This window comes from Mustela putorius, unplaced genomic scaffold (genome assembly GCF_011764305.1).
Source record: "Mustela putorius furo isolate JIRA1106 unplaced genomic scaffold, ASM1176430v1.1 tig00003853_pilon_pilon_pilon, whole genome shotgun sequence".
In the NCBI taxonomy this organism is placed as follows: Eukaryota; Metazoa; Chordata; class Mammalia; order Carnivora; family Mustelidae; genus Mustela; species Mustela putorius.
The window spans coordinates 47,151,033-47,163,965 of record NW_025422005.1 but is presented as its reverse complement, the minus strand read 5'-3'; the positions used below and the strand labels follow the sequence as shown (position 1 = coordinate 47,163,965).

Below are 12,933 nucleotides of genomic sequence, written 5' to 3'. Positions count from 1 at the left end.
GCCAGGATCCGTAATTTCAATTGGTCCTCACAACAATCACAAGATGTATGAATTCCTCAATTTTACGTGAGGGAAAAGTGAGGACAAGAGGAGTTAATTCATTCATTGAAGATCACATGTCTGGTAAAGGACTTGTGTATTCATGTTTTGATACTGGGAAACTAGTAAGCCTAAAGAGGGGGGTTCCAGAGTCCAGACCACCCAAGGGAGTAAACTCTGCTTTGAGGACATGGATGAATTCTTTTTTTTTTTTTTAAAAGATTTTATTTATTTATTTGACAGACAGAAATCACAATTAGGCAGAGAGAGAGGAAGGGAAGCAGGCTCCCTGCTGAGCAGAGAGCCCAATGCGGGGCTTGATCCCAGGACCCTGAGACCATAACCTGAGCCGAAGGCAGAGGCTTTAACCCACTGAGCCACCCAGGTGCCCCAGGACATGGATGAATTCTTAAAGACCACTTAGTAACTTCTTTCATCCCTGGGGCCTCCTTCATGCTTTCTAGCTTTTGCTTTCTGTGAACTTTCTCATTGGCTGACCTGTCAAACCCCAGGACCCCAAGGTTGGAAGGACCAGAGAGTCCATCTGGCCAAATGCCCTCTGTGAGGCTGAAGGCCTTCTTTAACCTCCCTAGCAAGGGGTACTCTAACTAGCCCTTGAACGCATCTCCAGGAGGATGCTGCCATTAACACCAGCATCCCCCTCTCCTCTGGGACTGTGCTTTCACTTTGAGGGAATTGACAACAACCTCATTATCTGCAGAGAAAAATAAAGCAAATACAAGGCTGTCCTTACTTCGCTCTCATGGAAAAACGATTTTAATGCGCCGGAGTAAACTGCTGGTCCAGCACACTGAAGACATATTAGCATCTAGCTATGGCAGAGAATGTTGCTGATACTCAGCCAAGAAGCATCTAGCATCAAGCCCGGCTGCCTCTGACCACAGGATTCTTCCTCGGTCGGCTCCTGCTCCAGTCCTCCACATCTCGGCAAACGAGACCTGCCTCCTAGCATTGCTCAAGCCAGAAACCTAGGAGTTATTCTTGTTGCCTCCTTCTTCCTCACCCCCACAGACAATCTGTCACCAAATCCTGTTGATTATACCTCCAAAATATATCATAATTTCATCTACTTCTATCATCTACTCCTGTCCAAACAACTATCATTTCCCATCTGGACCCCTGATCCCACTTTCACAATACTCCCCCCAAACACACACACACACACACACACACACCCCACAATCCATTAACCATCCAATACCCAAAGTGATCTTTTAGAAAAGGATGCTAGGTCATATCACTTTCCTGCTTAAAATCCATAAATGGCTTTCCATTGCCTTCATAATATCATTAAAAATCCTCTTTGCTACTTCTATGGCCCCTGTGATGGTCCCAGACACCTCTTGGTTTCATCTCACACCACTCTTCACTGCATTCCTCATAGTTCAGTGTCAACAGACAGCTTTTGTTCCTGCCTGCCTTGGGGTTCTCATCACCCACCATCCTGGAATACTTCCCCTGCCAACCTATGCATTTGTAGAGCACCTGAGTGGTTCAGTTGGTTTAATTGTCTGCCTTTGGTTCATGTCATTATCTCAATGCCCTGGGAACGAGTCTCGCTTTGGGCTCTCTGCTCAGCGGAGAGGCTCTTTCTCCCTCTCCCTCTGCCCCTCCTCCTGCTTTTGCTCTCTCATTCTGTCTCAAAGAAATACATAAAATCTTTCAAATTTTTTTAAAAAATAAATGCATTTGCAAATGCTTGGATACGTGAAAAATATGATTCCCCCATTTTCAAGATATTTAAGAACATACCAAGATGTTAAGTGACTTGCTCTATTTCATAAGAGAGAAAGTCAAAAGCTCTGTCTTCTGAGTCAACACTTTCCTTCAGATTTTATCCAAAGAAGAGAGGAGGCAGGAGAAATATGGAGAAAGGGAAGCAAGAGCTAAGGGAAAAGAGAGAAAGGGAGAAGAAGGGGTATAGGCGGAGACCTTACCCACTGATGGGGGACATACTGCCTGAAGGGAAGAAAACAAAGGAGCTAGGGATTTCCTCACTTGGCCTAGGGTGGTCCCCAGGAGCTGTGAAAGGCACATCAAAAGCCAGCCTCAGCTCTCTGAACCCCAGAGCTGCTCTGAGTCACTTTCCTGCTGTCAGATTCTGGACACAGATACTCTCTCTGGGTGATGGATCCTTCTGTAAGTAAAGATCATTTAAGAAAACCAGACCCACTAGCTGCTTATGTTTGCTGGGAATAGAAACGAGTGTGCCTTTTCCCTTAAATTGTTCTTATGCGATTTAAAACCTTCCTGCTTGCACAACCTGAAAGGGAATTATTAGACCCCAGATTATTCTTCTTAATCATTCTGCAGCTTTAAAGTTTGCCAGCCTTACTTATTTAGTGGGGAGGATGTGGGCAGGGCCACATGATGTAAAGCAAGGAACAAGACCATGATATTCATCTCAGGCTGCAACTGACAGCACAGAGCCATGATGGCCAGAAATCACAGAAACCTCCTCCCCTGGCCAGGGGCAAAGGCTGGTCCCTGGTGGTCTTAGCCACATTTTGCAGGCCGGCTAGTGCCTTTTGAAGGAGTGGCTGTTTTGAACACAGACCTAAAGCAGATGCTAGGGTCAAAACCAGTCCGATATGTATCGAGTGCATAGTAACCTTGACCAGCTGTAGCCTGAGGCAGCAAGATTTGTTACCCTGCGCCAGACCCTGCGCCAGACCCTGGGTCCACTTCCTTTATCTTTATTTCATTTTATTTCAGATCATATCATCCTTCCAGCAGCCCTCAGAGGTAGGGAACGTTAACCACCACTACAGATGGTGAAATAGGGACCCAGTAACAAGTACCTTTCAGATGCTCCCTGCTAGTAAATGCAAAACTGCAATTCCCTCCTGTTCATTTTCTACCCCACTGTTCACTGGCTACTCCAGCAAACATCACCTCTGCCTTTCTGAGAATCTACCTAAAGTCTTCAGTGATCAGACAAAGGAGAAATACAGACAAAATCCCCATGGAGGGGAGCCTAGCGTGGGCGTGTGCCTGTCCGGACTCTCCCAGGAAGTACCTCAGTGACTCTCGGCTGCCTTCCTGAGGCCCCGCAGCCAGAATGGGAAGATGTAGACCACAGGAGAATGTGAGGAAGGCAGCCCCTGCTCTGGGACTAATGAGGTGTGACCACTGCACTCCAGGCACTGGAGCCATCCAAGGTCTCTGGAACCTTTTATGGCAGGTCCACTAAGCCTGCAAATCCTAGCGTCCATAGTATATTTTCAAAGGCTTAACCAGCTCAGTAAGAAGAATGCCCTGGAATCTTCACTAATTCAGTGAGGTCTGTTTCCAAGACATGGGGCTTAGAGTCCAAGAATCTTACTGAGTATCATCTGGGCTGCTTAATAGAGGAAAATCACAGCAAGTTCAAGGTGTCGGTGACTGTGATGGAAATGGGCTCTAGTGAGCATGAAATTAAATCAAATAAAAGCGTGGAAAACCTTGAAAAACCCCTTCCTGTCTTAAATGAAAACCACAGCAAATGTATATGAATAATTCCTTGATGTCCAATTTTTTTCTATCAATGTAAATCCTTTCAAAGGGTTAGAAGAGTTACGGACAGCATGTGGCCTTTCAAGCATACCCTCACATGTAAATAATTAACACAGTATCTGTACTGTCAAAATTATTTTTACAACTACGTTTAACTAAACAATTTTTTTAAAAGAGGTCCTTGGTTTTCTTATGAATGTGATAGAAAGTAATCCATGGCATGGAAACAAACATATATGAAACATACTGTGGAAAATCACACACAATAAGTTCTCCAGTCAGTATGAACAAAAAACAGCAATATGATATTTTTGTTGATACAGAACTGTAGTGGGTCTATTTCATGATACTTTGCAGGCTTCTGAGATGATGAAATTCTTATCCCATGAAATAGCCTATGTCAAAACAGGTAAAGATACATCAAAATCTGTTCAGTTTGATTCAATAAACATTTGCAGAACACACATCTGCCATAGGTGTACCAGGAACTCTCTCAAGTATTAGAAAGAGTCAAAGTTGAACAAGTCAAGTCACTATCCCCACACCTGCCCCCACCAGAGCTCCCAATGGGGGGGGGGTGGAAATTGCAGGCAACAATTTCAAGTGATATATTTTCTCAAATCCCTGAAAACAGGATGCATCTTGCCATCAACAGAATGTCAAAATGTAATTGGCAGCAATTTTTCTTTCTTTATGGCACATAAAATAATGGAAGAACTTACTATCCATGACAATGAAGCTTAGATTCAGTGAAATATGGTAATTATTGCATAAGACAGAACATAGTGCTAAAACAAAGAGGTCTAAATTTTCCTTTCAAACCTAAATGTACCTTTCCTCCCTGGAAGAGGGTAGTTCAAAAACTTAAGTCCTTAATGGTAAATAAGGTAGGAATGATTATACAAAAACACTTAAAAATTGTTTTGTTCGTCATAATAAAACAATGAAAATGCACAGCTATTTTATAGAACTTTAATTAATAGTAATTGGTATTCTACAGTTCATTTCTGTTTGCTTCCTTGAAATTTTTCAGGATCTCCTCTTTTCTGGTCACAATAAAATCTGTTTTACATACCTGTTGATAATATGCATACTAAGAGCAGTTTTATTTTCCAGAATTTGGTGTGTCACTCAAATATTCTATTTCATCCTGAGTGCATGGCTCACAGTTACTACTCAGTCCATGGGCCATTGATTTCCCAGAAATGAAGAACAATGTGAATGCTTATTTTTTTTAATAGCACTTTAAGTAGGCTCCATGCCCAATGTAAGGGCTCGAACTCATGATCGGGAGATCGAGACTCGCATGCTTTACTGGCTGAGCCAACCAGGTGTCCCTAGAACAGTGTGAATGTTATAATGAGAAGCAAACAACAAACAAAACATCAGGGGAACATTTTTTTCAATATCTTCAGCTTAGTGTATCTGAGGGGTATTTCTCAATGATCAAATCATCCCACTAGTTTTCCCCTCCTCATATCGTCCAGATAGCCTATGCTTCAGTCACAGCAGGTCACTGCAAATCCCTAGCCCTGCCTTGTGTTGTCCTCGCCTCATATTCTTTGCTCATGCCTTTTTTTTCCCCTTCCCCCTGGAATGCAAGTACTTTCCCTCTCTCTACACTTGGAAAACTCTCGCTCAACTTTCAAAACCCAAGGTTGACCTTACTGTTTTCTCTTAGGCTTCCCCAGGAAAGAAGAATCTGAGACCAGGGCTTCAGAGACTAATTTATTTGGGAAGTAGTCCAAAGGATTATGAAAGAGAACTGGAAAGAGCATGCCAGTTAAGGAGGGAAAGTCAATTCAAGAGTAAGTTATTGCTTTGTGAACAAAGGGGCTCCATCCTACAGGGATTTTCTCCCCATCGGTCATCCACTGTCTCATGGGGTATTAACACCCCTGCTTTTCCAGACTGTGCATGTGTGCACTTTCTGCTGCAGAAAGTAGATGTAATGGTGCCGTCAGGTTACACCTGTGTGAAGCTGGTTGCCATGGAAATCACTGGAGTAAAAAGTGACCTAGAGAGGATGAGAGGCAGAGCACAAGAAGGCACAGAATTAGCCTCGCCGCATCAGATCTCCATGGTTCCGGGCACGGACCTCTGCTTCATGGCCTTTGTTCTGTTTCTTCGTAATGATCCATTTATATATTGAGTATGGATTTCTTATCGGTGGTGACCAGATCTTGTTCACATCAGAGGCTACTGAACCCAGCAGCGACAACAGCAAGCAGCATATGGACTTGGGGCCCCTCAATGTGGTAAAAACACCCATGTTAAATGAATGGGAAATGTTAAGACAGTCGGTTTATTTCTCAGGTAGTCGGTATGACTGTTCAAATGAGAACTTGGGATGTGGTGTGAAAAAAGGAGAAATAAGTCAAGTGACTCAACACAAAAACCAGCGTAGACAAAGAGGGACTCATCCGTGATCCTGGGAAAGAGGAATTATTTTAATAAAAGTATCAGTTCTATTTTGTAGGATATTTTTTTCCTCAGGAAACCTGACAAAAGAAACATCAAATAGTGCATGTTATCAACCACTTGGCATATAATCTTAAAAAAATTTCAGTGAACTTGTATTGCTAATATCTAGGTTTAATCTCGGTGGACCCCAACTATGACTCCCTGATTCACTCAGAATGTCCTTAGAATGACACGGACAGACACGGACCTGTGGCCCGGTGTCTGGCTGGCCTCCTCCCCTCCTGCTCTCCCTTTGCTCACTTTCCTCCACCATCCTGGCCCCCCCAGGCACACTCCCACCCAGGGCCTTTGCAGTGGCTGTTCCTTCCACCTAAACACTTTCTCCTGACATCAGCTTGGCAAGACTCTGCTCAAATGCCACCTTCCCAACAAGGCCTAGGCTGAACCCCTTTTTTAAATGTTTTTAAATTTTTTTATTTGTTTAATTATTTTTTAAATTTCCTTTCAGTGCTCCAGAATTCATTGTTTATGCACCACACCCAGTGCTCCATGCAATACGTGCCCTCCATAATACCCATCACCAGGCTCACCCAACTTCCCGCCCCCGCCCCTGAACCCCTTTTTTAAAACCTGTACCCCTTCACCACTCTGAACTCTCAGGATCCATATCCTGCTCTACCTTTTTTCCCCATTATCCATAATACTCAATCACCTCTAACCAATATATAATTAATTTATAATAATTTATTAATATGTAATATATTAATATATTAGTTAATATATAATGTATTAATGTATTAATATAATATAATAATATGGTGATTGATATATAATAATTCATTGATATTAATTGATTAATTGATTAATATTATGTCTAGTGTTTATTTTCTCTCCCCCTTTACTAGGAAGTGACTTCTATCAGGGTAGAAAACTGTCTTTTTTATTTATCAGTATATCCCAAGCATGAGAATAGTGCTTGGCACATAGCAGGTACTCAGTAAACACTTATTGAATTGAATGAAAGCTCTTGAAGCTTTGAGATAACAATGTGCTTTCTAACATAGAAGGCATATTGTTCATTCAAACACTGGTAGGGCCCTTACTGTGTGCTGCGTGTGGATAACATGGACATGATTCCTGTCCTCAAGGAGGTCCCAGGCTAGTGTGGAGGCAGCTACCTGCCAGAGTGCTGGGCCCCTGACACAAGCATGCACTGTGGATCTGGGGTCGCAGAGAAGCGAGTTTGTGTGAATGGGCAGGAAGATAAGCAAAAGCACAATGCTGAAGCTGACTTTACAGCTAGAAAGGGAGCTACCTAGACAGCCAAGGGGAAGGACCCTGGACTGGGTTTTGTGCTCACAGACTCGACCATGTGCGAGCTCTAGAACTGAGTCAGCACAGGTTTACATTTCATTTTACGCAGCCCTTCAGCATCAGCACAGACTGAATTTCCCCCTCAAGTTGGAGATTTGCCTTATGCCTCCCCTCAATCCCCTCCAAAGTACAGGCAGCATACACAATAAAGAGGCAGGCAAGAAAACTACACAAGTCTCTCATTCACTCATGAGAAGGGACTCTGGGACTCTGTTTAGGTTTATCATTGTTCCTTTGTCTACTGCGTTCTGTATTTTTTGTCAGGATCATAATGCAATTGTTATATACATATTGTTATATACATATATATGTATACATATATATATATACTATGTATATATACCTATATAGAAATATACATATATATGTAAATATATAAATTTATATAGCTCTCATTTAAAATATCCATTGATTATGTGTTTACAAAATAAGTTTTCTATATTCAATTAAAAAAAAAACTCTGGCTTTATTTTTTTCTAGTTGATTCACTCATTGATTAGATGGATAGTTATTAAATGGTTATAATGTACCAGGCATTGTAGCTAGAGGCTGTGGATACAAAGAGGAACAGAAACATGCTCCCCGCCCTGAAGAAGACTTTAGTAGCACCATAGGTAGACGGTGAGAAAATAAGAACATGGAAATGTTACCTGTGGTAGGAGAGAAGGATTTAGGGCAAGAGTCACAAACTGCAGGTCAGATGCAGCCCACGTAAGTGTTTGGTTCCATAGCGTTTTTCAAAACTTTGAATGGTTTTTCACAAATTAATCTTGATTTCTGGCTTGTCTTCAAAGAAAAGAATCAAAAGACCTGACAACTCTGAGCCCGAGTTCCAAAACAGCAACAGTGGACCAAAGCTGAGCCAGAACCAGCCCTTTCAGAGGGAAGGAGATAGGGAAAGGAAGGCAGAGTGCCCCTGCGCGTGGAGGGTTCTGGAAGACAGGTGGGGAGTGTCACGCATTCCAGGCAGAGGGAATATTTTGTTTACAGTCCGTACTTAACTAAGCAGCCAACCACATCCAAACCCATGCAGACTTCGACAATTCCATCCCTGCTTTCCCTGTGACAGTGTTCAGAAATGTCTGTGAAATGAACAAGAACACGATCAAAGAATTTTACTTCTGGAGGAGATTATTTCATAGGTCATTTTCCAAATGAAGACGTGGCCGTCTAGAGGGGTTGAGTAACTTGCCTGGTACAATGCTAACAGAAGCCGGTAGCTGTTAACAGACTGTACCAAAGGCCTGAGGGAACAGAGGGGAATGGCAATATAGAACAGTATAGCTGGCATCTGTTGTTTTCCTTACCCAGCATCCATTCTTCCTCCCTCTGGAAACGGTACCCTTATTTTGCTCCGGGGAGCCACCACACCTCCTTATTGAATGTGGTGCAGGTGGAACTGAGTCCATCTGGCTTCTGAGATGGACTGAGACCCAAGCCCGCCCACCAACACCCATCCTCCTGGAGCTTTTGAGAAAGAGGCATAATTCTTCCACTGGGGGTTGCTGAGAAGAAACAATGCAATTCTGAATGATGCTATTAGAAACTAACCTAAGACAGCATGCTGTAAGGAAAACAACGATAAGCTACAGTTCCCTGGGTAAATCACTTAACTGTTCTGAACCTCAGTTACCACATCTGTAAGTGAAAATAACAATTCCTTACCTCAAAGGGCTATAAAGAAATAATGTCTGTAAAATGCCTGGCACACAGTAGGAGCTCATTAATGTTGGCATCTTTTCTTTCCCTTCCGCATAATGTCAGATGGATGTAGCATTACTGTAATTAAAATGTAAGAAGTACATTGGCAGACGCTCCTTACAACATACTGAGAACAGCTTTTTCAGTAGCTACCTTATGTGATTTCAGGGAACTGGGGAGGGAAAATAAAATAAAATGCAGCTTGTTTTCCTGGAACAATTCAAGCCATTTCCAATGCCTGCCAAGCGTAGCCCTTAAGTCTATGTCTGCATTCATCTATTATCTCACCTCTGCATAGATAAAGTAGTTTTCCTCCCTGCTCACTGGCCATTTTCTATTTAAAATGGGAACTCTTGAATTCCTGGCAATCATTTAGCTGACAGTTTGGATCATAATGTAACAATAACATTAGTGAGCAGTTGTGTGACAGTTCCTGCTTTTAAAGCACTTTACAAATCTCAGCTAATTAGTCTGATCGCTAACATGCCAGTTTTTTATGAATTAATATTGCAATTATACTTTGCTTTCTCAATAAAAATGCAGTGATCTTTTTTCACCAGAAATAGGGAGAAATTAAATGAATAAGCTGTGTCTCTAATGTCTTTGAACGCAGTGCAGTTAAAATATGAGCCAGACACTTTCTTGACTGAATGTTCCTCTAACTATATTTGTGAGGATTTACAGGTATGGTACCTCTTGACAAATCTATTTTAGGATCAATGAAGAAAATAAAGGTGTAATAGTGGACTGAGAAGGATTCTATATACCCAAGATAAGTTTCTAACCTTCAAAATACACTTTCTACTCATTTCTAGATTTACGTGCCTCAAAGAAATCAGAAAATTACCCGATTATGATTTACTCTTAAACCAATTCATGTAGTGTTGTGAAAGACCCTATTGCTTTTGTTGTGAATTAAAATATAGAGCATGTATGTGTGTATATATACATATATATGCATTAAAATTAAGTTAAAATTGATTATTTAATTAAAAAATAGAGTATGTATATATACGTACATACATACATATATATAAATAGAAATATATATAAATATATAAATAAAATATAATATATATAAAATAGATAAATATATTAAAATAGATAAATAAAATATACATATATATACATACTCCATATTTTAATATATATATATGTATGTACGTATGTATATATATACACACATACTCTATATTTTAATTCACAACATATTTTATGTTATATTATTATATTATATACATTTAATATATATATGTGTATATATGGAAGACTTGGGTTGGAATTCCACCTCTAGGACTCAGGAATCTAACTGTAACTTTCTGAACTTTGGTTTCCTCACCTCTACAATGGGGGATGGGGTGGGGTGATAATAATTAATTTGCATGATTTGCATGATTCTTGGGAGGTCCAAGAGTGATTCCACCCTATGCAATATGTGGGATACAACAGGAGATCACATCAGCCTTGACCAATCCTCTCTGTTTGTAATTCATCTTCTGCCCTTATTGCTCTAAAATTATTCTGACATTCATTCAGTTTGAGTTTATGGAAAGCAGAGCATCATAATGAGTTAAAATTTTTGTTAGGTATTATAAAGAACTAAATTTAAAGGGATAATTATGATGGAAAATAGGAATAATTATGAAAGTTCATTTTGTTGGGAAAAAATCTAAACATATGATCACTTGAAAACTCCTTTGAACATACTATGAAACTGTAGAGATATCTCAGTTAAATTTAGTCATTGTGTCCTCTGTTCTTTGCACAAATTTAGCAAAAAGTGATATGAGGATGTATAACAGTGGAAAGGTGCCTGAAACACTTAGAAAGCTGTATGAGCATACTTAAATTGTTTCATTCATTCAGCAGTTAAATAAATCCTGAGCTCCTAAGACATGTCAGGCACCATTTTGAATGTTGCCAGTATAAGGACTAGTACAAGGACTAGCAGACAGAGCTTTTTTCCTTAAAGAATTCACAGTCTCATGGTGGAGGCAGACAAGTGAATGAACAGTTGCAACAATGTGAGCATAAATGCTCGTAGAGACTACTCAAGGCCAATATCTAATTTCTTGAGAAGTCATAAATTCTTTGAGAGAAATGGTGTTTATCCTGCCAATATGATTTGTAGAGGGTGAGCCCTCAGTATAGGGTCAAAAGACCCGGATTCTGGTCCAAGCTCCTTCTTTGAGTAGCTATACATCCTTTGATAGTCATTTCAGTTTTCTGAGCCTCAATTTCCTCATCTGTAAAGTGTGACTGATGACACCAGTCCTCACTGGGTTATTGTAAAGATCAATGGTCATGAGAGTGAATCTTTAATTAATTGTAATGATCTCAATAAAGTAAGTTACATTCTTAAATGTTTTTTTCAATTTTAAAATAGAAGTTGTTTAGTACTTCACATAATCGCTGAGTGACCCTTTTCCGAAAGAAAGACAAAAAGAAAAGAAAGAAAGAGAAAGAAAAAGATAGAAAACCAGGCACCTGTCACAGTTCAAAGCAGGTCTGGCTTTGATCTTTTCAGCACTCCAGGTAGATATCCCCATTTTATCAATAAGAGAAGTGAAGAGCCAAGAACTTGTCCAAGAGCACTATCTCTTCAAAGCCCAAGCCTGGGCAACTTCCCAAGGTCTTTTACAAACCAACAGAAGTCCAAAGGACCAAACCTCCGGAAAACTGCGGAACTTTTCTCTGAAGGTCCCTCCTCTCCTTTGCGTAAGGGGCTGGACAAGGCTTCAGCCCCGCCCCGTGACTCGTGAGACTCCGCCCCCAAGTCTTCCACCTCTCGCGGGATCTCTCGGGAGGACGGATGGGGTTAGGTCCCATCATGGCGGCTGAAGAGGCGGATGTGGATATCGAAGGGGACGTGGTGCCAGCCGCGGCACAGCCAGGGTGAGGCGTAGAGACCGGGTCTCGCAGGGATGGGGAGGAGCACGGGTGCAAGGAGAGTACGCTGGCCAGGCTGCGGGTTCAGCAAGGAACAGGGGAGAAGAGGACCATCCGCTGGGCCAGGGTCTCCCGGCGGCCGGGGAGGTGCCGCGCCCATCCGGCTTGTAAGCTACTCTTGAGCCCAGCGGGCGTAGGTACCCGAGGCTCGTGTGGGATGGTTGCTGCACCTTTTACCGGGATATCCTGAGGGCGCCGACTTCGCCTAGCACATTGCAGTCTATCCAGCAATTAGATTCCTTCTTCCATGGTGTCCACCCCAGAATCCGGCCCTTTGCTCCCTCCGGACAGTAGTAACTAGAACAAGGGCGGCCTCTGAACCGGACCTGAGCTCAGGGATCCTTGTTCATCGCTTGTAAGCGGTGTGACCTTGGGCGTGTCGTTTCATCCCTACTGACAGGTTTCCTATTCCACATGGGGTTAGTTGTGAAAAACTTCCTGTATGCAGCTTGACTTAAAGGAAAGGGGCAGGACTTTCGAGTTGGACAGCTCTGGGTTCTCCGGCATTGGCCGGCCTTGTCACTTCCTAGCACTGTGACCTTGGATCAGACGTGTAACTTGCCTGAGCTTCAGACAGCTCATGTGAGACTGTCATGGTATGTGCCTCATATGGTTATTGTGAACATCAGTTAAAGTAATTATGGAATGTACTATAGCATACGGTAGGAGCTAGATAAATGTTCTTCACCATCTCTTTACCGTCATGGAGATTATGGTGAAGACTTAGTGAGGGTCACAGTTTACTTAATACAGATTTCTGCAGAACAGGCCAGTGTGATTTCAAGAAGCATTATCCAGCGTGAGAGATCTAGCCCTTTGCTTGCTTTCCAAGTAAGAAATTGATACATACTATTTTTAAAATGCACTTCCCCAGTCACCTTTTAGAATTGGAAGAGTCCTAGACTGGTCAGGAGTCAAAATACCTCAGAT

General features: G+C 41.8%; 1 protein-coding gene and 1 long non-coding RNA gene across 5 annotated transcripts in view; one reads left to right on the top strand and one right to left on the bottom strand.

Moving 5' to 3' along the window:
- Positions 1 to 5,270: 5,270 nt before the first annotated feature.
- LOC101679253 lies at positions 5,271 to 11,760 on the bottom strand. Its single transcript, XR_001179212.2, has 3 exons — positions 11,542 to 11,760; positions 9,019 to 9,132; positions 5,271 to 5,572 (listed from the first exon to the last, which is right to left on the bottom strand). It is a non-coding gene; the product is annotated as an uncharacterized LOC101679253 (long non-coding RNA).
- A 94-nt stretch (positions 11,761 to 11,854) lies between these two features.
- MYSM1 (Myb like, SWIRM and MPN domains 1) overlaps positions 11,855 to 12,933 on the top strand; it is a 42,651-nt gene continuing 41,572 nt past the window's right edge. For all 4 annotated transcript variants that reach the window (XM_004751635.3, XM_004751634.3, XM_013055639.2 and 1 more), the window contains exon 1: positions 11,855 to 11,949. In XM_004751635.3, the coding sequence (XP_004751692.1) occupies positions 11,867 to 11,949 (83 nt within the window). In that variant the 5' untranslated portion in view covers positions 11,855 to 11,866. The remainder of the gene's footprint in view (positions 11,950 to 12,933) is intronic.